At 52.8% G+C, this 26,702-nt stretch overlaps 2 protein-coding genes across 2 annotated transcripts; both read left to right on the top strand.

Annotated features, from left to right (window-relative positions):
* Positions 1-7,877: 7,877 nt before the first annotated feature.
* S1PR5 (sphingosine-1-phosphate receptor 5) lies at positions 7,878-9,169 on the top strand. The gene has a single exon (XM_007953577.2). The coding sequence runs from the start codon at positions 7,973-7,975 to the stop codon at positions 9,167-9,169; it is 1,197 nt and encodes a 398-aa protein (XP_007951768.1). The 5' UTR covers positions 7,878-7,972.
* A 5,591-nt stretch (positions 9,170-14,760) lies between these two features.
* KEAP1 (kelch like ECH associated protein 1) lies at positions 14,761-20,529 on the top strand. Its single transcript, XM_007953576.2, has 5 exons — positions 14,761-15,399; positions 17,009-17,694; positions 19,602-19,807; positions 20,054-20,230; positions 20,363-20,529. The coding sequence occupies exons 1-5, from the start codon at positions 14,761-14,763 to the stop codon at positions 20,527-20,529; spliced, it is 1,875 nt and encodes a 624-aa protein (XP_007951767.1).
* The last annotated feature ends 6,173 nt before the right edge of the window (positions 20,530-26,702 follow it).

The raw sequence follows: 26,702 nt of genomic DNA, 5'->3' as shown, positions 1-26,702 counted from the left end.
AACTAACAAATCTGTCCTAGAAGAAGTGCAGCCAGAATGCTCCTTGGAAGTGAGAATGGCCAGACTTTGTCTCACCTACTTTGGTCATGTTGTCAGAAGAGACCATTCTCTGGAGAAGAATGTCATGCTTGGTAAAAAGGAGGGTCAATGAAAATGAGGACGGCCTCTCAACAAGATGGATTGACAATGTGGCAGCAGCAATGGGCTCAGGTATAGTAGGGATTGTGAGGCCAGCACAGGACCGGGCAGTGTTTCATTCTGTTGCATGTAAGGTCACTATGAGTAGGAGATGACTTGAAGGCATATAACAATACCACCACCACCACTTAACCATTGAGCAATGATCATGAAGAAATTAACCTTGGTACATTACTGTTAACCAAACCACAGATTTCATCAGTTTTTCCGTACTGTCATTTTTCTGGGCCAGGATCCCTTCTAGGGCCCCTTAGTGAATTTAGTCATCATGTCTTCTTAGTCTCCTCTGGTCTGTGACAGTTCCTCAGTCTGTTCTTGTTTTTCATGACCTTGGTGCTCAGGGATTTTGTAGAATGATTCTCAGTTTGGGTCTGTCTAATGTTTTCTCATCATGAGATTATGATTATGGGTTTGGTGGAAGAGGATCACAGAGGTGAAAGGCTCTTCTCTTCACATCCTGTCGGGGGTACATGATAGCCACATGATTTATTACTGGGATATTGACCTTGACCTCTTGGTTAAGGTGGTATCTGCTAGGGATCTCCACTGCAAAGTGACTCCTCTTTCCATATTCTATCCTTCAAAAGCAAGCCACTAAGCCCAGCCCACCTTCAAGGGAAAGAAGAGAGAAGTATCAAAGAATTTGTGGACAAAAGTTAAAACAAGGCTTCAAATTAGTTCAGTCGTGGCCAGTGAAGCAAAACCAGAACTGACCTGAATTTTTCAAATTTGTGTGATCTAGAATGCTAACAGGAATGGGAAAAATTATGGGTTGAAGCCTTGGAATGGAGACTTGAAAGAGGCATTCTGAGCCCTTTCAGGAGCCTGACGTGTGACACTGGATTATTGCCAGGTCTGTGGACAGCAACACGTACTTAAAGCAGTGTGGTTGGTGGCCATCTTGGAGCTGGGCGCTGTTGCTTTTGAGTCAGCTGATTAAGAGATTTGGTCACTATGCGATGCCCAGGCTGCCTTTGTTGGCTGAGATGAAGATTAAGTTTTTAGCAGTGCTTTCACCAGTGATTTTTCCATTAGCATTCTGATTCACCCACATTTTAAAAATTTGGCTCTGTTCTGATGTTCCTTCATCAGTCATGACTGAACCAGGCTGAACTAGTTCAAAGCCCTGGGTTAAAGCCATCCCAGCTGGCCTGTCATGTGGCCTGCCTATCCTGGGATTGTGCCATTTAACCTGTCAACCTTGGATTCGCCAGCCTCAGCAGTCAGCAGCTGCAGGGGTTAGAAGCAATCTCCAGCTCCAGTGGACCTGGAAAAAGAGGTCAAGGGGCCTTCACCCAGCCACTAGACCCAATACTCTAAAATAGGACTTCTAGCCTCCTAAGCTGTAAGAGAATGAATTCCTCTTTGTTAAAGCCATCCACTTGTGGTGTTTCTGTTATAGCAGCACTAGAGAACTGAGATGTTGCTATGAGTTGAAATCAACTCCACAGCAATGGGTTTGGGTTGGGTTTAATCCATGTATACATATAAACCTTTATTTATTTTCTGTATCTATCTACAGTAAAACCTGTGAAAGCTGGAACTCAACAGACTGCTTTGTTTTTCCACGTCTAACAGATTTTCTGCCTTTGACAGTGTACAGTCTTACTACTTTTCCATTGCTTGTTTTCTATGAGAAAATATTTGAACTTTCCTTCTTTGACAGGTTTCCAGCTTTGACAGGCTCTAGCTTTCGCAGAATTTACTCTACCTGCATCCAAAAAACCAAACTCACTGGCATGGAGTTGGTTCTGACTCATAGTAACCCCCACTGGGTTTCTGAGGCTATAAATCTTTATGGAAGTAGATCACCCCATCTTCCTTGCATGTAAAATAAATAAACCAAAACCAAAACCAACCTACTGTCATCAAGTCAATTCAAACTCATAGCAATCTGTAAAAAAAAAAAAACCTCACTGCCATTGAGTCGATTCCAACTCATAGCAACCCTCTTTGGGGTTCTGAGGAGGTAAATCTTTACAGAAGTAGAGTGCCCAGTCTTCTTTCCATGGAGTGGCTGGTGGGTTTGAACCACCAACCTTCTGGTTAGCAGTCAAATACCTTAGGCACTACACTACCAGAGCTCCTTACCAACCGTGCAGGATGGAATAAAACTGTCCCATAGTTTCCAAGGCTGTAATCTTTATAGAAGCAGACTGCTATATCTCATTCCCATGGAGTGGTTGGTGGGTTCAAACCACTGATTTTTTGGTTAACAGCCAAGCACTTAACCACTTCGTCATCAGCACTCCTTTATCTGCATACAATATATTAAAATAAACACGAGTTCATACTGATAACCCTACTTCCACATCATACATCACGGGATTAATTCTAGTATTCCCTCTTTGCTTATTTGTAACTTCCTCCATCAACAGTCACTATTTTTATATGTTTTTGTTAAGTAAATATTTACTTATTTACAACACACTTACTATATTTACTTATTTGTTCAATCCTAGCATATAAGTAGTTTCAGAGTTGTTAACTTGTATCCTTACGAAAAGCAAATTTGCCCACTGGAGTAAACGTTTTTGTAGTTCAGACCAATTTTGGAGGGAGGAAACTTCACATTGAGCTGAACAAAGAAAGCTTGTGAGTGGGGGTCAGATTTGGCCCTTGGGCCTCCAGTTTGAGACCCCCAGACTATGACTGCTGTGGTTTCTGGCCAGGGGAAAGGTGTCAGTGCCTACGGGGCTCTCTGCTGCACCTTTGAGCCTCAGGCCTGTGTACAGGCCGATGGATGGGGAGGGGGACAGGTGAGAGGCTCTGTAACAGCCCTCTGGGTGAGGCTGGGGTCTGAGGGGGCCCTGGGAAGCATTCTGCTCTCTCAAGAGTGCAGACCCAGCTCAGTGAGGGTGGGTGAACACTGGGTGGGACAGCCTCTGTGGGCGGGAGCCCTCGGCAGCAGAACTTGCTGGGTGAGTGTGCTGGCCCAGGCATGCGTCTGGCGGGCGGGTCATGGCAGGAGTGTGGAGGCCAGGGGCACACTTGGCCTGGGATGGAACCAGGCTTGGCTAGGGGTGGGATGAGGCCTGGTGGGGGTAGGACTGGGGCTGGTGAGGCCTGAGCCTAGTCGTCTCCTAACCCCTCAGGGGGATACTGTGGTGACCAATAGTTCCCATGGCTAACACTTTCTGAGCTCTCACTGTGTACCAATGCCCTCTTCCAGCTGTTTCCATCCTCAGCAAGAGCCCTTGGAATGGAGACGGCTTTAGCTCTGTTTGACAGATGAGGCCTGTCTTAATTGTCTACTGCTGCTGTAACAGAAATAGCACAAATGGACGGCTTTAGCAGAAATTTATTCCCTCACAGTTTAGGAAGCTGTAAGTCTCAACTCAGAGTGCCAGCTCTAGAGGAAGGCTTTCTCTCTCCGTGGTCTCTGAAGGAAAGTCTTTGTCTCCTTTCAGCATCCGTGGCCCAGTGTTCCTTGGAGATCTCCATGTGTCTTGGAATCAGTGTTCCCCTGGGTCTAGAAGGTCCTCAGCACAGGAACCCAGGTCCAAAGACCCGCTCCAGGCTCTTCTTTTTTGGTTGTTACTGAGGCCCCGCCTCCTCTGCTCAATTCTCTCTCCTTTTATTTCTTGTAAGATAAACAGTGATGCAGGCCACACCCCAAGGAAACTTCCCTTACACCAGATCCAGCCTGTGACCTGAGTAAGGGTGTTGCATCCCACCCTAATCCCCTCACAACTGACTGGATGATCACATCCGAGCACATCGTGGGAATGATCACATCATTGCATAACTGTCAAATTACCACGTTACAGCCGAATGCTCCTTAGAAGCAAAGATGGGGAGACTTCACCTTTCATGCTTTGATCAGGAGGGACCAGTCCCTACAGAAGGACACCATGCAGAGGTCAGTGAAAAAGAAGAAGACCGTCAATGAGATGAATTGATACAGTGGTTGCAATGATGAGCTCAGGCACAGCAGTGATTGTGAGGATGGTGCACACGGGGTCATTATGAGTCCGACGGCACCTAACAGCAGCAACATAACCACTGAGAATCATGGCCTCGACAAGTTGACACATATTTCAGGAGAACACAATTCAATCCATGACAAGGCCGTTGAGGCTCAGAGTGGGACATCACTTCCCTGGGATTGTAGATCACAAGGTGGCTGAGCAGGGATTTGAACCCAGGTCACTTGGCTCTAGATTCTGTGCCCTTAACTCTTACACAGCTCTGGGCAGGGGAACAACAATCGCTGCCTTCCTGGAGCTGAGGGTTTAGGGCAGAGTCACGAAATCGGCCAGACAATGAATAAACGAACATGACAATTTCCGATAATGCCAATTACCATGTGAGGGGTGGGTAGGGGAGGACAGATTAGAGTAGGCTTCTATAAGGAGGTGGCTGGGCAGGGGAAGGATGACAGGCAAAGCGAGCTGTAAGTGCAAAGATGTGAGGAACGTGTGAAGGCCAGTGCGCTGGAGGAGAAAAGGTCTTAGAAGGAAGGAAACAGATTTGCAGGACCTTATGGGACACGGTGGGGACTTTGGCTTTTACAACGAGTAATGCAGGGAGCCACGGGAGGGTTTGCAGCCGGGGAGGGCGGTGGTCTGAGAGTGCAGGAGGTTCCTGACAGCTGCAAAAGACGCTGGAGCCTGGGTCCCCAGGAGTGCAGTTGAGGGCAAAAGAAGCGCTGGGAGGTGGTGGGGAATGAGGGGCGGTGGGCCTGGGACCCGCGGCCGGATGAGCCCCCCTCCTCTGCAGGAAGGTGAGAATGCCGCCTGGGAGGTGTGAAGCGGCCACCTCCCCATCTCTGGGTGTGGCTTCCCCTTGGCAGAAAGGGTCGTTTATGGACCTGCAGTGTGCCAGCTTGGTCCCAAGCGCTTGAGGATCTACCAGTTCATCCCAGCAGGCGAGGTCGGGGCCTTTGTGTTCCCCGCTGCACCTTGAGAGGCACCAATCTGTTAACTCCGCCCTCCCCCACGCCCTGGGGAGGGGTGTCGCCGCTAAGCCTCATTGGCTGCGCTGCCCCCGCGCATGTCTTTGATTGGTGGAGGGCAGGCAGAGTGATCCAATACCCTCCTCCCCTAAGGGAGCAGCGGGCACCCAGCCCACGGGAGATACCCCTGGACTACTTGGGATGTGACCAGGCTTAGGTCCCTTAAGGTCCCTCCCACGGACGCGCCTGCCGACCCGACCCCCAACCCCAGATTCCTCTCAGGTTCATCGCCCCTGGGGCGCCCTCACCCCACCCGCTGCCAGCATGGCCTGGATCTGCGAAGGCAAAGGGCACTGTCCCGGTGAAGGTCGCAGCGGCCAGGCCCAGCCCCACTTCCAGCCTGTGGCGCTGGTCTGAGGGTGGGGGAGCTGGGTCTGGCCCAGAAGCTCTTGGGACCTGGGGGTGGGCTGTGCAGCGCCAGCTGGGACTGGCCAGTTCGAAGAGCAGCGGCCTGGGAGAGGCGTGGGAGAGTGACACCAACGGAAGGGACCGACAGCACGGAAAGACACTGAGTCGGGAGAATCAGATGAGGAGAGGGAGAGACTGAAAGACTATGGGAGAGGGACGCACGCGGCAGGGAGGGAGACAGGCATTCTTTCACTCACTCCGCGGGCAAATGTTAGGCATTGGCTGTGTTTCTTGCGGTACCCACGACAGATGCAAGCCCCTGTCCCTGTGGAGTGACAGTCGGGTGCGGACGCAGCCCAGAAACACGATAAATGAGTAAATCACTTTGTCCAGAGGGGCAAGGATGGGAAAGACAGGGGAGGGGGAACCTGGGCCCCAGGGCTTCAGACGAACCAGACTCTCCTTATCTCTGGAGCAGGAAGTTCCCACCAAACTCCTGCCTGCGCCTGCCCCTCCCCCACGCGCCGAGGTCAGGGCCCAGCCTCCCGGGGAGAGGACAGGCCACGCCGCTCCAGGTGAAGATCCCTTGTCACTGTGCTGCCCAGGGCCCTCCTGCAATGGGAAGTCCCTGGGCCTACCCAGGCTCGGGAAGGAGGTGGGCGTCCAATGGGAAAGGGCCTGTGCCGCGCCCTGGACAGCACCGCGACCCCTCCGCTGGAGGGAAGGGGATGAGTCCGGGCTGGAGAAACCAGGCCCTCTGAGTCTCCAGGTTTCCCACCTCAACGGCCCCCTGGGAGGACAGCCCAGGATCAGAGGGGGAGCTGAGGGCTCGCCGGTGCCAGTCGCCGCCGGGGCGCGCCCCGGTGCCGCGGCGGGTGGCACAGGCTGGCAGCCACGGGCTGGTTGCCCGGGCCCTAAGGGGAGGGGGCAATTGCTTCAGACTGCGAGGCCCTCGGTTTCGCGGGCCCGCCCCGCGCCTGCCTGCTCCAGCCCCGCCCCGCGCAGTGTCCGCTCACAACGCTCGGGGCAGCGCGGCGGCTGGGGGCGCAGCCGAGCTCAGGGGTGAGTGTGCCGCACCGAGCCTCAGGCGCTCGGCCTGGCCTGAAGGGTGTCTCCCTGGGTCCCATCGCGGTCTGCTACGGCAGCGTCCCTTGCTGGATTTCCCGGGCCTTTCCCAGAGGCCTCCAGGGAGCGAGAAGCCGGCGGTGCTGGGGCCGGATGCTGGGCCCTCGAGTGTGTGTGTGAGGGGCGTCTAGAATCCTCCCGTCTCGGTCACTCTGGGTCTTGTCACGGCAAGTTTCTCTCCCTCAGTTCTGCCGCCAGGCTAGTGGGGCGAGGAGTTGGTGCAGAAGCTGTGCGCCTCCACGCGGGTGTCCCCCTGAGAGCGTGTGTAGCCCGGGTCTGCGTGATTTGGCGCCTCACCTCCCCACCCCCAGCGTGGCTGAGCCCTGGACTCACAGTCCGTCTGTATTCGCTTGCGGTTCCCTGTGTGCGACTGAATTCGTCTGGGTTGCATTTGTCCTTGCCGTGTGTAAATAAGTATGGTCCCCTCCTTAGGTCTCGGTTTCCACATCTATTAAGTGGAACTCGCGTGACTGTGCCACCGTTTCTGCGTGGATGCGTATGTGTGGGAGCGTGAAAACCTTTGTGCCTGCTCTCTGCGCGCCTGGGTCTCCTCATATGTAAATTGGTAATAAGGGAAGAAGGAAGGGTCGCTATGAGTCGGAGACGACTCGATGGCACCTAACAACAATAACAGAGGGGATTAAAGGGTGCAGCCGCAGGTAAGAGGTGTTATTATACTTAATTGACATGTGTGTCCCTCCTCAAGACTCCGGCTGTGCGATGTGAATCCTGTCTGTTGCCTTCCGGCTCTGTAAAATGGGTGCATAGGATCAGCATTCTCACGGTTTAGAGTGGTTGAAGGGGTTTGAGCAGGAAAGAGCTCTGTAGAGTGTGGGGGCTCTGGGCCCCAGCCTGGGTGATATGGTGCGGGTGACAGTGGTGAAATGGTGGCCTGTGTGACTGTCCTCATCTGCAAGTAGCTGAGTGTGTCTCTCTTTCTCTGTGCTGCTCTGTCCTTCCGTGGGGAAAGCATTTGTGTGCTTCCTTGGTGTGTGACTGTGCGTTTTGGATTGTGCGTGTGAGTCCTTGAATTTGTGTGTCATCTGTTAATTACAGAATATGCCTCTGGATATCTTGGGTTGTGTGTGAATTATTAGTGGTCCTTTTGTGTGCCACCCTATCCCCCTTGTGTATGTCTGTCTCCATGGGCACCCGCCTTCCACTCCCAGCTCCCTCTTGGTTCCAGTGCGTGTGGGGGGGTGGTGGGCAGGAGTTAGGGCCCCTTTTCTAAGGGCTGCAAAGGCGCGCCCATGCCCGCTACCGCAGGCCGCGGGCACGGTGCGCGCGGGGGTCGACCGGCCTGACCTGCGCCCGGCCTCTCCGCAGCCTTGGGGCAGGCAGCCCATGGAGCCCGTGCTGCTGCGGCCGGCGCCGGTGAGCGAAGTCATCGTCCTACATTATAACTACACCGGCAAGCTCCGCGGTGCTCGCTACCAGCCCGGCGCGGGACTGCGCGCCGACGCCGTCGTCTGCCTGGCTGTGTGCGCGCTCATCGTACTCGAGAACTTGGCAGTCTTGTTCGTGCTCGGGCGCCACCCGCGCTTCCACGCGCCCATGTTCCTGCTCCTGGGCAGTCTCACACTATCTGACTTGCTGGCGGGCGCCGCCTACGCCGCAAACATCTTGCTGTCGGGGCCGCTCACACTACGTCTGTCGCCCGCGCTTTGGTTCGCGCGCGAGGGCGGCGTCTTCGTGGCGCTCGCCGCGTCCGTGCTAAGTCTCTTGGCCATCGCACTCGAGCGCCACCTCACCATGGCGCACCGGGGACCCGCGCCAGCCGCTCGTCGGGGGCGCACGTTGGCGCTGGCGGCCGCTGCCTGGGGCGTGTCTCTCCTCATCGGGCTCCTGCCAGCCCTCGGCTGGAACTGCCTGGGCCGCTTGGACTCCTGCTCCACCGTACTACCGCTCTACGCCAAGGCCTACATACTCTTCTGCGTGCTCGCCTTCGTTGGCATCCTGGCCGCCATCTGGGCGCTCTACGCGCGCATTTACTGCCAGGTGCGCGACAACGCGCGGCGCTTGCGGGTGCGGCCTGGGGCTGGAGGAGGCAGCTCGCACCGGGCACGCCGCACGTCGCGCACACTGGCACTCTTACGCACACTCAGCGTGGTGCTCCTGGCCTTCATGGCATGCTGGGGTCCCCTCTTCCTGCTGTTGCTGCTCGACGTGGCGTGCCCGGCGCGCGCCTGCCCAGTGCTCCTGCAGGCCGATCCCTTCCTAGGCTTGGCCATGGCCAATTCGCTTCTAAACCCCATTATCTACACGCTCACCAACCGCGACCTGCGCCACGCACTGCTGCGCCTCGTCTGCTGCGGCCGTCGTCCATGTGGCCTAGGCCAGGGCGGTTCCAGGCCGCCTGGGAGCGAGGCTGAGGCTTCAGGTGGCCTACGCCAATGGCTACCTCCAGGCACGGATGGCAGCTCCAGCCGCTCTGAGCGCTTGTCGCCCCGACGGGAAGGACTGGACACCAGCGGCTTCACTGGCAGCCCCGGTGCACCCATGGCGGCCCAGGCCCTGGTGCCTGCCCCTGCTGCTGACTGACGCACACGGGCCTACCCTTGACTTCCCCAAAACCTGTTTTACAGACTTGATTGTTTTAAATAAAACAATTTGTAGGCCATGCAGCCAAGAGAAGACACAAGGTTAATACATTAATTGAAACAAAATCCCTTTTACTGAGTGCCTAGTGCGGGCTGAGCTCTATATTAGGCACTAGGATACAACAGTGAACAGAACAGACAACAACCTGCCCTTGTTGAACTGAAGTTCTGGTCAGGGACTCAGACAGTAATTGTGAAAAAATAGAGGAGATATTTTCAATGACAATACAATGATGGTGTCAGGAATGGTGGTCAGCTGAAGGAGGAGTATTTTCAGGAGGCCAGAGCTGCAGGTGCAAAGGCCCTGGGGCTAGTGTGTTCAATGAAAAGCAAGGATCCTGATGTGTCTGAAGCAGAGTGATGAAGGGGGAGACCAGGAGGAGACATGGGTGGGGAGCTGACAAGCCGATTGGCTAGGGCACCATGCGGGGGAGGGAAGAACTCTGGTTTTGCTGTGAGATGGGAGCTCTAGAGGGTTCTGACTCAGGTGTTAACGGGCTCCCTGTGGCTGCTGTGGGGGCAGACTGTGGGGGACCAGGTGATAGGACTGGCCCATGGAAGCCATGATGGGGACACCAAGCAGATTCAGACTAGGTGGGTGCTGGGTAGATTATGGAGTCAGTGAACTGAATTACTGAGAAACTGTGTGTGGGGTGAGGGAAAGAAAGAAGTCAAGGATGACCCCCTAGTTTAGAAGTAAGGAAGCCAGGGACAGGGCACCCCAAATTTGGGATAATCTTGCCTAAGCACAAAATTTATTTGAGTGCTGTGTCAATCCTTAATTACAAGAAATAATAAAAACAAATTTAAAATGATTAGCAATTACAATTTATTGTACCAGCTTACAATCCTACAGTCCTAGGTCTGAGGACACACATTTTTTCTCACCTTTATGGCAACCTTGCAAGGTAGGTTTTGTCACCTCCTTTTGACAGATGAGAAAACCGAGGTTCCAAACAGTTGAGTGTGTTGCCCTGGTGTTTGAGCCAGGATCCCGGCACAGGTTGTCAAGCTCCCAGGACCAGGGGGCCTCAGGTCTAGTGTCTGGCTCCTCCGGATGCTTTCCAGACGGACACCAGCCCCCTCACACACAGGGGTCTGCATTCGTGGCTGGGCCCCTTTGTGCCCATAAAAGGCTCCAGGCGCGCAGCCCCAGCACGTCCCAAGGCGCATTCCTGACCCCAGAGTTGTCGCGGAGGTGGGGGCGGGGGCGAACGCGACGGGTTTGCACTGTGATGCACCACCTGGCGGGAGGCTTCAGAACTGCAGTCAGGTGGCGGTGTCTTTGGAGGCCCGCTCCGCGGGCCATACCCAGACAGGCCCTGCAGGCTACACGCCTGAGAAAACTTACCTATTTCGTAAAACACCTAAGCACGCAGACGCTTGGGGGCACAGATCTAGGATGGTTCCAGGATTGGACTCAATTACCGCCTTGTCCTGGCACCCCTAGCCTGGAAGCTCCTCTTAACTTCTAAGGGAATCTGAGGCCTCCCTGGACACCTCACCCCATTGTTCGGTTGTTTGTTGGTGTGATGGTCGGGGATTTATTGATTTATTCACATTTTAGAAAACTGAAGATAATATTAACACCCAGTTCTTTTTCCTGGAGGCAGTCTTGGGAAACTTCCAGGGCTATCTGCAACTAAACCAAAAAACTCAAACTCACTGCTGTCAAATTTTATCTCCGAATACATGAGCTAAAATGAGTTTTGCTCACTTAACAGTATGTCTTGGAAATTGTTGCACATCTGCACATTTTGTTCTGTCTTACTCCTTTATCCTTATTATTAAATTGAGGTCATTCATAGAGTAAATATCTTGGTCCTTTTAACGGGTTGTATAGTATTTCACAGGAGCTCTGGTAGCATAGTGCCTAAAGCACTTGACTGCTAACCAGGAGGATGGCGGTTCAAACCCACCAGCCACTCCTCAGAACGAAGATGGGGCAATCTACTTCTGTAGATACTGCCTCGGAAACCCAAGGAGGGGTCGCTATGAGTCGGGGCCGACTCGATGGCAAATAAGAACAACATAGTATTTCACAGCATCCCACCGCTTACTAAGCCATGCCCCTATGGAGGCACTGTTTGGGATGAGTCCAATCCTCACTCTGCACAGTGTTGCAATATATCTTCCTGCAAGAGTGCCATTGTTTCCTGGATAAATCCCTATAAGTGGAACCACTAGGTCACAGGATGTGTAGGTTTGATTTTGAGATAGGAAGGGCTGCCTTTGGGCACGTGCAAGGAGGGTGAGTTTCTTCACAGCCTGGGCTACTCAGAATATTCCCCGGCTATGAAACAGACCCCCTCTGAAAGGTCAGGAGAGGCAGTTTCACACAAAGAAAGTGACAGTTTAATCCCAGCCTCTGAAGGCTTGTAGAATTCTTTCTTAGACCAGTATGTCTTCAGCCCAGAATCTCTCAAACCTTCATCCCCTTCTAATACTTAGTTTCCCATTTAGATGGACTCCTCTTAAATCAAACTTAAATACATTTATTTAACAATGTATACCATAAACGGCGTAAAAGGCAAATCAGTAACTCCTGCCATGAAAAATAACAATTGTTCTTTTGTATTAGGCGCTAGGCTTGCATTTAGTTCTTGCTACAACCTAGCAGGTCCCACTCGAAACAAATCCACTGCCATAGACTGGGACACATCTCAACCCTCTAAGACAGAGTAGAATTATTCCGTAGAGTTTTCCAAGCCTTTAAATTTTTATAGGGAGCTCTGGTAGCGTAGTGCCTAAGGCACTTGACTGCTAACTAGGAGGCTAGAGGTTCAAACCCACCAGCCACTCCAGGGAAGGAAGGTTGGACAATCTATTTCCATAGAGATACCGCCTCGGAAATCCAAGGGAGGGGTCGCTGTGAGTCGGTCCGACTCCACCGCACATAACAAATCTTCCTCATCTTCCGCCCGGGGAAGTGGCTGACTGGTTGGAATCCGACCTTTTGGTTAGCAGTCGAATACCTTAACCACTGCGCCACCAGAGCTCCTTATTTTACCTTTTTAAGGGAGGAAATTAAACTCTAGCAAGAGGCAGAGGTGGGGTTCGAACTCCCACAGGCGAGCTCCATGCGCCTCTTAATGGGAGATAACAAAGACAACAAAAACCGAACTGTGCAGGAATTCTAGCGGAATCCTGCGTGCGCCAGAACGCTAGGTGTGCGCAGAGTGCTTGCAGAGGGAGAGGGGCGGGTTGTGGAGAGGAGCCCTGCGCTGAGACGCTCTGGCGACGAACTCCGGAGGATGGAGGCACAGCGTGCAGGGGGATCGGTCCTGGCCTGCCCGGAGCCCCACTACCCCCCGACCGGCGCCCTGCACCTGAGGGAAGGGCGGGGAATCGCGGCTCCTTCCCCGCCGCGCCCTCCCCGCCCTCTCTCCGCCTCCTTCCCGGGTGTCGCGACCCCGAGGCCGTGCTGCCCGGGAGCCGAGGATCCACGACGACAGAGGCGCCCGTGGATCCCCGACGGCGGAGGCCAGGTAGGAGCCGCCCCCGCTGGGCCGCTGCCCCTCCGGCTTCCCGGAAGCGCCGCACGCGAGTGGCACCAACGTGCCCGGAACTGCCGCGGGGACCCAGGCATCCCCACCCTTAAACGAGAGCTACGGAGGCAACGAGGTGACTACGGCGGGGAGAGGTGACCACGGGGTCCTTGGTGCCGACGGAGGCGCGCCGGGCCTCGAACTCTGGCAGTGATTCCTGGCGGCTCCGGCCGCGCGAGTGGCGGCGGCAAGGACCCCTCCCTGCTGCGGCACACCGTAATGGCGGGCGCCGTGGCTTCCGCGCAGGGGCGGTGCAGCTTGGCGACCGCGGGCGGGGGCGGCCCCTGTGGCGTTGCTGCGGCGCCGCCGGAGGCCCGGGCTGCGGGGACTTTTATTCTGACAGGGCGGGCCCCGGCTCTGCTTAGTCATGGTGACCTGCGCGCTCCGCGTCTCCCCCCCGGCGCGGCGATGGAGGCGCCCGGGCCCAGGCGGCGGAGGCGGAGCCCGAGCGCGGCCATGGCGGGGTGAGTGAGGCGGCCTGCGCCCAGGCTGCAGATCCAGCGGGCTGCGAGCGCCCTGGCAACTGTGCCTGAGGGCCAGGGAGCGGGGTGTCGCTGGCCCGGGCGCCTCGGAATTCTGCGAGGTCCCGGACCGCCAGGAGGCGCGCCCCGGGTGGGATCCTTTTGTTGGACCGCGCATTCTGCGGGTAGCCCAGGAGGGACGGAAGCCGGACGCGAGGCCCAAGGACTGCAGCACGCACGAAGACGCGGGGACCCCGCGGCGTTGGGGGGGCTTGGTCAGCGTTCTGGGGCTGGCAGGCGAGAGTCCGCGGCGGGGTCACTTCCTGCCTTCTCCAAGCGGTGGTGACGGCCCATGCGGGGCATGCGCAGTCCCCACTTGTCGCTTCGTTGGGGGAGTGCTCGGTGGCCTGGGGGCACCGTTGACCAATTGGTCAAAGGCAGAGAGGCAGGCTCGGGACTTCGGCACGGGAGAGGGAGCCAAGCCGCGCCTTGGGTCCGGGTGGAAGAGAGCGCAGTAGGGTGGGCAGCTAGCCAGCCCCACGTTTACTGAGCCCTGCGTGGTGCCAGGCCCTGGTCAGAACGTGGGGGAGGCGCAAGGAGGCGGGTGGAGGGCCACAGCCGTGACCTAGACAGGGACCCCCTGCCTGTGGAGCCCTGAGGCTGTGTGAGAAGGATGGCCACTTTTTCAACAGGCCAAGGGGATCCTTTCTGTTCCTGACAATTGCTGCGATGAAAATGAATCAGGGAGGAGGTGACTCTGAGTTGTCCATGAGGAGGAGAAACCTGGGAGCCCCTTGCCCATCTGATCCCCCACTTCTCCAGGTGTGGGGACGTTTCAAAATGCCACTCACACCTGGTGCCATGGGTCCTGAGGCTTTATGCAAACCCCCCTCCTGGTTTCCCACCACACTCCGGGCGGCTCTGCTCTTCTTGCCCAATTCTCCAGGTTTCTGCTCTGGTTTTACTTACTGGGTTTATGGTTCTTTCCTCCCCAGACGTTAGCTCAGCAGGGCATTGTCTGTCTTGCTCACTGCTATGTCCCCAGTGCCTACACCATCCCAGCCCAAAGTAGCTGGTCCATAAGTGTTTGTGAGGTGAATAAAGAAAGGAATGATCTTGGCATGCTCTAGGAAAGGTATTCTGCAAGACTGGAAAAGAGTGAGCAAAGGGAAGTGGGGCAAGGGCTGACTGCGGAGGACCTCACAGGCCTCTGAGAAGTTAGGTTTCATTCTTAGTGCCTTGGAAGTTGTTAAAGGATTCTGAGCAGGGGAGGGGCATGGCCTGACTGGTGTTTTAAAGTGGGCTCTTGGGCTGGTAAGTTTGGGGACAGTTAGGGAGCTGGAATAGATGCCCCTCTATCCTGTTTGTTTGGAAAGGAAAACTAATCTGAGAATGGCTTTATCTTACAAAGGGAGGCCTGGCAGGCGTTGGCCCAGCCCCAGGCCCTGCCCCCAGCCCTCTGCTCTCCTCCTCCAGGCCCCTGAGTGCCAGTGGTGGTGCTGTCCTTTGTCGTCTGGAGCCCCATGCAGCCAGCACCCAGGCCTAGCAGGGCTGGGGCCCCTAGTCGATTCCTGCCCCTGCAGTCACAGCGCCCTGAGGGGGCAGGGGACGTGGTGATGTACGCCTCTACCGAGTGTAAGGCCGAGGTGACGCCCTCCCAGCATGGCAACCGCACCTTCAGCTACACGCTGGAGGACCACACCAAGCAGGCCTTCAGCATCATGAACGAGCTGCGGCTCAGCCAGCAGTTGTGTGATGTCACGCTGCAGGTCAAGTATGAGGACGCACCAGCCGCCCAATTCATGGCCCACAAGGTGGTGCTGGCCTCGTCCAGCCCTGTCTTCAAGGCCATGTTCACCAACGGGCTGCGAGAGCAGGGCATGGAAGTGGTATCCATCGAGGGCATCCACCCCAAGGTCATGGAGCGCCTCATCGAGTTTGCCTACACGGCCTCTATCTCCATGGGCGAAAAGTGCGTGCTCCACGTCATGAACGGGGCCGTCATGTACCAGATCGACAGCGTTGTCCGCGCCTGCAGTGACTTCCTGGTGCAACAGCTGGACCCCAGCAACGCCATTGGCATTGCCAACTTTGCCGAGCAAATCGGCTGTGCCGAGCTGCATCAACGCGCCCGCGAGTACATCTACATGCATTTCGGGGAGGTGAGCACGGAGGAGGGAGCATAGATCCAGGGCTGGGGCAGTGGCAGGGGAAGGACTAGTGACAGGCCGTGGAGAGGTCATCATGTCTCCCCTTAGGACATGAGGAGTTGAATTATGCAACTGGAGAGATATGGGGTTCTGAGCGTCTAGTCCACACATCTGGGAGACTGGGAAATGGCTGAGGAAAGGGAGAGCTACACAGGTCCCTGGGCTCCGTGGTTTCTCAGAGGTCAAGGGTGGAGTCAGTGCAGTGGACGTGACAGCAGCCCAGCCCTGGGGTGTGCTGAGCAGGGCAGGCCATTCATTCTGTCAGCAGATCTTTATTAAACACCCTTGACCTGCTGCAGACTGCAAGTCTGACCCGTAGATGTGGGTTGTTTTTTTTTTCCTTCAGTCCATTCTTAACGTTGTCTTTTGTTTTCATTTTTAAGTGGAGGAAGTTGTCAACTGAAATATCTTAAAAAGTCACTTTTTACAAGAGCTCCAATTCCTGTGTGACAATACCCACCAGTGTCACACTTGAGATACTAGTGTTAATAAGTATTTGTTCAGCACTTGCTGTGTGCCAGCTCTCCTTGTACATCCTTTAACTCATTGGCTCTTCCCAGACATCCAATGAGGAATTACCACTCCGAGACTGGGCCAGGTGGCCAGGGCCCAAGGTGCTAAGCTTCAGGAAGTCCCAAGCTTTACAGTGCCTTCCTCTAAACCTTCTAAGGCCTCTTCCAATGCCTGGGACCCACTGGGGTCAATGATATCCTCATTCCAGAGAGTTTCAGAAATTTGCTCACAGTCCCACGCCTAGAAAGTGGTGGGGCTACAATTGCAACCTAGGCTGGTTTCCATTGCTGTTACGTTTTCCTTATTAGTCAATCTGCTCTTTTTAAAAATGTGATTTCATCAATAGATAAGAAAAAGCAAGGTATTCTTATAGTCCAAAAACCAAATGTACAAAAAAAGGTGCACAGTACATTGTGTCTTCACCCATTTACCTGAGTGCATACCGCAGGCCTAAACCAAAACCAAACTCACTGTCATTGAGTTGATTCCGACTCATAGTGACCCCTCCTTGGGTTTCCAAGGCAGTATCTCTATGGAAGTAGGTTGCCCAGTCTTCCTTCCGAGGAGTGACTGGTGGGTTTGAACCACCAGGCTTCTGGTTAGCAGTCACGTGCCTAGGCACTATGCCACCAAAGCTTCTACTACATGCCTGGCAAATAAAAATAAAATAACCCATTGCCTTGAGTGGATTTGCATGGTGACCCCCTGTGTTACAGAATAGAATGCTCCAAAGGGTTTTCTTGGTTGTTATCTTTAAGGAAGCCTTCACCGGGCCTTTCTTCTGCAGCACTGCTGGGGGGTTTGAACTGCCGGTCTCTCCGTTAGAGTCAAATGCAAACCATTTGTGCCACTTAGGGACCTTATGTGCTTGGCACACAGTATTGACTCATTTGAATCTTCATACTGTTTGAATCTCCATTTTACGGATGAGGAAACTGAGTCTGTCAGAGGCAGGTTGAGGGCCTCGTCCAAGATCATACTGTTCACACATGGCTGAGGGGTGGGGGAGGGACCAGGAATCAGCTTGTCTCACTAATGCCCTCTGCAGGTGGCCAAGCAAGAAGAGTTCTTCAACCTGTCCCACTGCCAGCTGGTGACACTCATCAGCCGGGACGATCTAAACGTGCGCTGCGAGTCCGAGGTCTTCCACGCCTGCATCAACTGGGTCAAGTACGACTGCGAGCAGCGGCGCTTCTACGTGCAGGCCCTGCTGCGGGCTGTGCGCTGCCACTCGCTCACCCCCCACTTCCTGCAGATGCAGCTGCAGAAATGTGAGATCCTGCAGTCAGACTCCCGCTGCAAGGACTACCTGGTCAAGATCTTCCAAGAGCTCACGCTGCACAAGCCCACGCAAGTGATGCCCTGCCGGGCGCCCAAGGTAGGCCGGCTCATCTACACAGCCGGCGGCTACTTCCGCCAGTCACTCAGCTACCTGGAGGCCTACAATCCCAGTGATGGCACGTGGCTCCGGTTGGCAGACCTGCAGGTGCCACGGAGCGGCCTGGCAGGCTGTGTGGTGGGCGGGCTGTTGTATGCTGTGGGCGGCCGGAACAACTCACCCGACGGCAACACCGACTCCAGTGCCCTGGACTGCTACAACCCCATGACCAACCAGTGGTCACCTTGCGCCCCCATGACTGTGCCACGCAACCGCATTGGAGTCGGCGTCATTGATGGGCACATCTATGCTGTGGGCGGCTCCCACGGCTGCATCCACCACAACAGCGTGGAGAGGTGAGTGGTAGGGGTGGGGTTCTGAGGGTTCCGCTGTGGCAGGCCCCAAGCCGTTGAGGTCCAGGGACTCTCGCTGTTGTCGAGTGCTCATCTCTGCTCCCTGCCTTTGGTGAGTGGAAGCCTCAAGATGGAAATTGAACTCATGGAAGATTTATGATCAGTGACTTTGTACGATGTGTTCAGGGCTAGGGCTGTCACAAACTTACATGGCTCCTTTGTGCAGATTTGAAGAGTCCCATCCATAGTGTAGTAATATGTGAATTTTGGTGAAACATGACATTTCACTGCTTTCTGTCCTCAAGCTGTCATAATAAGCAGATGTGAGATCTTTGATGTGGTAAGTGTCCCTTTGGACATGGTACATTGAGCACTGCACAACCTGCACAGCTGTACGTGGTAACTCTGGATTTATACAGGCCAGGCATGTAGGGCCTTTGGCCCTTTGTAGCTTAGTTTCTGCCTTCTCCTTTTCCCTGAAGTGTGGCTGAGGACATAGTTCTTACCTGGAGAACTTGTTAAAACAAAGCAGATTCCTGGCCCACTGCTAGGGGTGCCAGTGATCTGGGGAAGGGGAATTTTAAATAAGTGCCCAGGGGCGTCTAACATAAGCGGTCTATAAAGAGGATGATGGATGATAAAGCCCTGTAAGCAGACCACTTAGGAGAAGGACGAGCACTGGTAATAATTACGCCAGAGCACAGGTGTGAACAGGGCTGTGCATCATTGAGCATCACATCGAGATGCTGCCCTGGGCCAAACCCTGCTCATTAGACTGGGAAGTTCTGCAGTCATAGAGCACTGGGTTGAACCCCAGCTCTGCCATTTACACGGTGACTCCATTGGTGGGGGGTGGACTGCTGTGAGGTCGTGCCCATAACACTCAGCACAGGGCTGGCAGTGTTGGTATTGAGTCCCTGGGGGCCCAAGAGATGTGGGTGTGGCCTTGCACAGATGATGGCTGTGAACTTCAGTATTCCCACCTAGAAAATGGGCCCCTGATCACTTCTACCTTGTAGAAAGTCAGGAGGATTAAAGAATTCAAGTGCATAAACAGGGGACATCAAGCTCAATTGGCGTAACGGTACACAAAACATTGTTCCACCTCCTACTTTGGTGAGTAGCGACTGGGATCTTTGCTTGCAAGCAGCCATCTAGATGCAGTGATGGGTCTCTCCTCGTCCAGAGCAAAGAAGAATGAAGAAAACCAAAGATTCATGGAAAGAATTAGTCCTAGAGACTGACTGGTACACGATGCGATCTGCAGCCTATACGGCCATGAGATCAGAAGATCTAGATGGTGCCCGGCTACCACTGTCAACCACTTGGAAGGGGATCTATGTAGGAGATCCTGGATATAGAGAAAGAACAATGTGGAACAAAACTCAAAATCATTTTGGGGGAAAAAAAGAGGGGGGGGGACCAGGTTTGCAAGTCTGATATAGCCTGGTGGAACCACTGAGACTATGGTCCCTAGCTGCCCTTCAGGTCTGGAATTGAACCCATGCCTGTGGCTTCCAGCCAAACAAAAGACAGGCAGAGGAGTTAAACATTTACCTGAGGGAGATACACTCCTTGGAGAGATCAATCATGGGAGAATACAAGGGCTGTTTTTGCACAGGGAGACAGCTCAAGGGGCAGGAGTGCATGGAGGGATGGACACAGGGAAGAGGTAACTATCAGGAGGAAGTGGGAGGGGAGTTGTTGCATTGTGGTAAACTGTGGTCAATGTCATGAGGCAAAGTGTATGTAAACTGCTGTATGGAAAGTGAATTTGCTCTGTAAATTTTCACCCAAATCACAATTTAAAAAATTTAAAAAACAAAAGAATTCAAGTGCATAAAGAGCCCCAGGAGGGTCAGCTCATGCTTGTGGTCTTCACCCTCGTTGCTGTCATTCTGCCCTTGCAGGTATGAGCCGGAGCGAGATGAGTGGCACTTGGTGGCCCCCATGTTGACGCGGAGGATTGGGGTGGGAGTGGCTGTCCTCAACCGTCTGCTCTATGCTGTTGGAGGATTTGACGGGACAAACCGCCTCAATTCAGCCGAGTGTTATTACCCAGAGAGGAACGAGTGGCGGATGATCACACCCATGAACACCATCCGAAGTGGGGCAGGTACAGGGGGTGCTGCAGGGAACAGCGGGGGGGGCCTCGAACGCCTCCCACCTCAGGTGAAACTGGGTGAGGCCTGAACCCTGTCACCCACACCAGAGAGCTAGATTCTGACAGAGTCCAGGCTCCTTTTGTCTTGGCTTTGCTTCTGAAGGGTCCCTCAGGAGAGGGGAGGGCTCGCCCCGGGAGGTGGTGGCTATGGCCCCAGACCAGGCCCCAGCGTCACCCTCTCTGCATGGTGCGGTTTAGGAGTTTGTGTCCTGCACAACTGTATCTACGCCGCGGGGGGCTACGACGGTCAGGACCAGCTGAACAGTGTGGAGCGCTACGACGTGGAGACAGAAACGTGGACCTTTGCAGCCCCCATGAAGCATCGGCGGAGTGCCCTAGGGATTACCGTGCACCAGGGGAAGATCTACGTCCTCGGTGAGGCCCGGGGTGGGGCTGGGGGACAGAGACACCTGATTCACCCCCTCTTCCAGGGCCAGCCTCGCTTTTCCACTTTGCTGGTCCCCTGAGGGCATGTGACCCATCACTGTCCCCCTGTTCTCCCTGCAGGAGGCTATGATGGTCACACGTTTCTGGACAGTGTGGAGTGTTATGACCCAGACACGGACACCTGGAGCGAGGTGACCCGCATGACGTCTGGCCGGAGTGGGGTGGGCGTCGCTGTCACCATGGAACCCTGCCGGAAGCAGATCGACCAGGAGAACTGTACCTGCTGAGCCATCTTTATTTCTTGGGCAAAAAATGGTCCAATCAAGAGTATTGTTTTTATACAGAAACAAAGACACAAGAAAAGGCAACAGAGCAAACCCTTCCCCTCCGGGATGGGAGGCTGGGACGCCTCAGTGTTAAAATGACAATTTGGAAGAAAGGAAAGCCAGAGCAGGAACAAGTCCTAGGAGTGTCTGAGAGCCTGCCTGCAGAGAGGCCCCTAACCCACCGGCCAGAAGCTCCGCACCAGCAGCTGCTGCCCTTTGACGTGAAGGCGGGTGCTGAGGTCAGGCTGGTGTTTGTTCCCAGTGTCGGTGTGCTTGGCTCCTGGAGGCCTGGGAAGGGGGTCCAGAGAGACCTCAGAGTCTGAGGCCCCTGTGGGGGTGTGGACCCCAGGGATGGGCCTGTACATAGAAACCACTGGATATCTCTGCCCTGGACTGTCTTTTGTTGATAAGTAACCCTGTAACTTTCCAATGAAAATAAAGAACAGACTAACTAGTGTCTTCCACCAGCTCTCAGCTGGAGGCCATAAACCCGGGGAACAAACAGGACTCTTCTTTTGAAACACTCTGAGTGTCTGATTTCGGCTCCTCTTTGCAGCCAGTTTGTTATCTTTGGGCGTTGTGGTCTCATATATAGGCCACCTGTCTCCCCACAGGCAGCTACACGGACTCACAGTGTCAGGTGCACGTCTTGGAAGGCCACAACCTAACTCCTTGACACATCTCCTATGGCCTCTAAAGTTCATTTCTTTCCTTTTTTTAAAGGTCTGATGACACAGGTGTTAAATGCCTCAAGGAAGTAACAACGGTATTTTCAGTTACTGTCCAGTCAAGATCTTGCCTCAGGTGACCGCTGTGTGTGTCAGAGTAGAACTATGTTCCACAGCGTTTTCATGGCTGTGACCTTTTGGAAGCAAACTGCCAGATGTAAGGTTAATTTCGTATGTACCACATAGTTGGCAGTTTAAGGCCAGGCATCCCCATGATGCGTTTCCAATCGGATAAAAATCTGTCCAGACTTTTTTTCTTTTTTTTCTGGGCTGCAGTAACACAGACAACCTTTGTTTCATGTAGACACTTGAGTATTAAAAGGACAAAGGAGTTCCCAGGAGATAGAGCCACCTGGGAATTATTTGTGGAAGGCGGTCAGATGCTGGAAACAATTTGTGCAAAGACAGGGTATGGCCCAGATCTTCCACCGATCAGCTCTACATCCTGGGGCTGGATAACAGATGGGCGAAATAGGGTCCCAACTCTTGGAGAATTCACAGGTTCTCCTAATAGTGTAAGGAGCTCTGGTAGGGTGGTGGATAAGGCACTTGGCTGCTAACCAGAAGGTCAGTGGTTCAAACCCACCGCCTGCTCCACAGAAGGAAGCTGAGGCGACCTACTTCTGAAAAGATTTACTGCCTCGGAAACCCACTGGGTTGGCATCGACTCGATGGCAGTGAGTTGAGTTTGTTGTTTTCCAATAGCTTACAGCGGAAACACTGATCCTTCCCTCGGGTCCCAGGAAAAACCTGGTGCCTCCCACCTCTGCAGCCTCACTCAGTTCTGGAAGACTCCAATCTCCTTTTGCTTCCAAGAGGTCTCTGGCCCTTAGCCTAGGTTTCTTTGGAACAGGAAAATAAATCTATGTTGGTTGCATTGCATGGGTGAGGAAAGATGGGATTATAAGCATAAAATCTGGGGACAGCCTTTTAACATTTACACAGTGCTGCACATAGGGAGCTCTGGTGGCGTAATACCTAAGGCATTTGACTGCTAACCAGAAGGCTAGTGGTTCAAACCCACCAGCCACTCCCTTGGAAAGAAGACTGGGCAATCTACCTCCATAGAGATACCACCTGAGAAACCCAAGGAGGGGCTGCTATGAGTCAGATTTGACTTGATGGCAGTGAGTTTTGGGTTTTTTTTTTTTGGCACATATTATTTGACATTCACAGCTGTGGTGTGGGCTAGAAGAGCAGGAGTGAACTCTTTTTTTTTTTTTTTTTTTCCACAGATAGAGAAGCAGAGGCTCAAAGCAGTGACTAGTTCAATGTCTCACAGCCAGTACATGATGGTGTTCACATTTGACCTTGGGAGTCTGACTCCAAGGCAGACGTTTTCATGCATAGCCAGGTACCACTGCTCCATTGAGGGAAGGGATATTACAGATGGCTTGTGGAGTCAGTCAAGGAACCCTAGTGGTGCAGTGGTTAATCACTCAGCTGCTAACCGAGAGGTCGGGTGTTTGACCCCAATAGTGGATTGGCACAAGATCGATGTGGCAGTCTGTTACCATAAAGATTACAGCCTTGAAAACCCTGTGGGGTAGTTCTGCTCTGTCCTATAGAATTGCTGAGTTGGAATGACTTGGCAGTGGGTCAGGTTTTGTGGACTCTGTGTATAGCTGTGAAAGCTCTGGAAACAGTGAGCTCATCCAGAGGACGAGGGATTTGCACACATTCAGTTGCCAGAGGCCTTGCAGCCTATATGGAGTGTTTCCTTTCAGAGGGGTTGGAGCCCCAGCTGGAGGTCAGGTTTAGCTGACTCAGGAAAGCAGTTTTGGTAACAGCAATCTGGTGAACAGTTCCTTATCTGCAAAACTGGTACTTGGACACCCATGGGGCGCTGGGCCCCGTGTGAGCTGCTGGGCCCACAAAGGGGAGTGCCACACCATCACTGCACTTAAACTCCACAAGATAACAATAAAACTTTTTGCGTCTTTGCTCAGCTAGGCATTGGGCCTATGACAGTGAGTAAGACCAACATGATTCCTGCCCTCATGGGAATCACAGGCCAGCAGGGAGGGAGGAAGGCTGACCGAGTCATCCCAGTTTGCCCAGGACTCTCCCAAACTGAGCACTGAGAGCCCTGCATCCTAGCAACCCCTGGACAAACCAGGACAGTTGGGTCCTTGACAGCCAAGCCAGAGGCTGGAGCAGTAACTACCAGCACGCTGAGTGGCAGGCAGATCCATCGTGTTTCACAGCCACATCCTACTTTGAAGTCAGTGGCCCTGGGAAGTAGATGGAGAGTGGCTTGCTCAGGCACCAAAGCGGATCAGGGAAGACCGGGTAGGTTAACAGCTCTTGCAGCAGGCTAGGGGAGGAGGCTGGTGGTTTGGATTAGGCAGGTGGCTGTGGGTCTGGAGAGGAGACTGCAGGCTAAGAGAAGGGTTGAATATGAAGACTGGAGAATTAAAGTCTCAGGGTTTTGAGCCCAGTAGGGGACCTCGGAGGAGGCTGCAGGTAGTAGGGACCTGACAGTGAGCTCAGTTGTAGGTGTGAGGAATTTGAGGACCCAGGATGCACTCACTGGCTTTAGGAAAGGGCAGAGTCAGCTTTGTGTACCCTTAGTCTCTAATGCTTCCATCACCTAGTTACTGGGTGTGCTCTGTGCTGGGCATGGAGTGAGGTGACCAGACACAATGAGGGGCAAATGTGATGCCATTGCTCTCTCATAGAGCAGGAATTAATAATCACATGGATCATATGTCATTACAATCAAAGGTAAGCTCTCTGAAGCATGGGCCAGAGGCCCTGAGAAGGCTTTCTTAAGGAAATGACTTTGAGACCGAGATCTAAAGGAATTGGTAAGTAATGTAAACCTGGGAAGGAGAGAGGCAAGATTCTAGACGGGGGAGCAACCTGTGGAGAGGTCCTGTGGGACAGAGAAGCAAGTCTGGCTGAAAGCTCAGAGCTGGGAGGAACGTGATGTCAGATAAGGATGAACAAAGAGGCAGGCAGAGGGCCATACCATGCAAGGCTCTGTGGGACATGCTCTTTTTTATTTTTAAATGCGTAAGTATTATCTTAAAAAAAAAAAAAAAGGACATTCCAGATAAAACTGAAATCTTTCTCTCTCTCCATTCCAGCCCCTCCAAATCTTAAATTAATTTGCAGGCAAGGTCTGTGTCTCCTTATGGAAATGACGTAATAGCATACATCCTGTTGTGCAGTTCGCTTTCTCCCTGTCAGTAAGACTTGGAGATCTATCTACGGTATCACATTCTTTACACCAGCTATTCAACGTTCCATTTTATCTCTTCCACTCTTGATGAATGTTTAGGTTGACTGCAAGTTCTCAGAACTGCAGACAAGATTGCAACACCCACTTAGTCCTATCTCCTTAGGCACAAGTGTGAGTATTTCTCCTGGATCTAGTAAGAGGTGGACCTTACCAGATCAGAGGGTAGGCAAAAATCACCTTCCAACGTGCTTGTAACAAATTTTTTTCCGGCCGTTTTCTAGGACTTCTTTATAAACTTGGCAGCTCTGGTGGCGTACCTAAGGCATTTGACTGCTAACCAGAAGGCCGACAATTCAAACCCACCAGCCACTCCTCGGAAGGAAGACTGGGCAATCTACTTCCATAGAGATACCACCTCGGAAACCCAAGGAGGGGTCGCTGTGAGTCGGATTCGACTCGAGGGCAGCGAGTTCGGTTTTTATAAACTTAGACACAGCTCCTTTGTCACTCTTTTCCGTGATGCTGCTTCCCTTTCATGTCCCATTTAAGGTGAACTTTAGGTTTTTGCCATTTTCTGCAGCTGGTTCTCGAGCCTTCCCACCCACTCATTCAGCTATTGGATTGCCTGCCCACCAATGAAGTCCATTTCTGTCTAAATGAACCGAAGCTGGTTTCTGTTGTTTAGAACCAAGAATCCTGACTACTAGAGTCATCAAAAAATTTTAAAATACATGTGTTTTCATCAAGTGTGTTTAAGTTCTGTTTTAGCACTATTTAAAAATGTATCTGGAGTTTATATTGTGTGTGATATAAAATAGGGATTTTAATTTGTTTTCACATGGATGGCTGCCCAGCCAATTATTTATTTATCTTGTATGTTAATAGACTTTTTTTTTTTTTTAATATAATGTTGTTGTTGTTATGTGCCGTTGAGTCGGCCCCGACTCATAGCGACCCCTCCTTGGGTTTCCGAGGCAGTATCACTACAGAAGTAGGATTGCCCAACCTTCTTCCGAGGAGTGGTTGGTGGGTTTGAACCGCCAGTCTTCTGGTTAGCAGTCAAGTGCTTTTAGCCACTATGCTACCAGAGCTCCCTTTAATATAATAGTCTTTATTATTTAGAGCAGTTGTAGGTTCACAGAAAAATTGTGTTAGTAACCTTTGTTACAAATGAACCAATACTGACACATTGTTATTAAAGGCCATGGGTTACATTAGAGCTTACTTTTTGTGCTGTATACAGTTCTATGGGCTCTGACAAATGCATAATGTCATGTGTGCACCATGACAGTATCATACAGAATAGTTTCACTGCCCTATAAATGCCCAGTACTCCCCCCATTCATCCCTACCCGGCCCCAAGCCCTCGTAACCCCTGAGCTGTTTTACTATCTCTATAGTTTTACCATTTGTTTGTCACTCCACCACTCTTTTGTCAGTCTGTCCTACTGTGGTGGCTCACATGTTGCTGTGCTGCTGGAAGCTATGCCTTCAATATTTCAAATACCAGCAGGGTCACCCAGCGTGGACAGGTTGCAGCTTAAGGAGTTTCCAGACTAAGATGGACTAGGAAGGACACGGCCAGACCCACTTCTGACAAAAATTGGCCACTGAAAACCTTGTGAATAGCAGTGAAACACTGATGCGGTGCCAGAGGATGAGCCCCTCAGGTTGGAAGGTGAGCACAGGACTGGGCGGCGTCTCGCTCTTTTGTACACAGGTCACTGTGTTGGAAGCAAGCTGATGGCACCTAACAGCAACAATTGCACCTTTTCCAGAATGTCATGGAGTTGGAATCATACAACATGTAGCCTGTCCAGACTGGCTTCTTTCACTTAGCAATGTCAACCATTTTATCTTTCAACCCAATTCTTAATGAATAGTTCCTGCTTTACCCATAGTTTTGGTAAGCCACCCTGTCATACACCAAATTCCCATATATGCAGGGGACTCTCTAGTCTATTTGACTGACTTTCTATTCTGTTTTATTGATCTATCCAGTTTTGCACCAATTTAATTGTTTTAATTCATACAATTTTATAGTATGTCTTAACGTCAGACAGAACAAATCCCTCTCCACCCCCCACCCCAAATACTCTTTGTTCTGGTTCCCTAGTGCCACTGTGACAAGAACATACCACAAATGGGATGGCCTTAACAAACAGGAGTTTATTCTTACAATTTGGAGGCTTTAAGTCCAAGTTCAAAGTGCCAGGCTC

The sequence above is a fragment of the Orycteropus afer genome, unplaced genomic scaffold, assembly GCF_000298275.1.
Source record: "Orycteropus afer afer isolate SDZICR_OR568_19922 unplaced genomic scaffold, OryAfe1.0 scaffold00402, whole genome shotgun sequence".
NCBI classification, from domain to species: domain Eukaryota; kingdom Metazoa; phylum Chordata; class Mammalia; order Tubulidentata; family Orycteropodidae; genus Orycteropus; species Orycteropus afer.
This window is presented reverse-complemented; position numbering and strand designations above follow the sequence as displayed.

What these genes read in the sequence shown, in the direction of transcription:
- S1PR5 (XM_007953577.2), top strand. Translation starts at nt 7,973, where the DNA reads ATGGAGCCCGTGCTGCTGCGGCCGGCGCCGGTGAGCGAAGTCATCGTC.
- KEAP1 (XM_007953576.2), top strand. Translation starts at nt 14,761, where the DNA reads ATGCAGCCAGCACCCAGGCCTAGCAGGGCTGGGGCCCCTAGTCGATTC. An exon ending in TCTACATGCATTTCGGGGAG is followed by an intron (nt 15,400 to 17,008) that starts GTGAGCACGGAG and finishes TGCCCTCTGCAG; the next exon opens with GTGGCCAAGCAAGAAGAGTT. An exon ending in GGGGAAGATCTACGTCCTCG is followed by an intron (nt 20,231 to 20,362) that starts GTGAGGCCCGGG and finishes TTCTCCCTGCAG; the next exon opens with GAGGCTATGATGGTCACACG.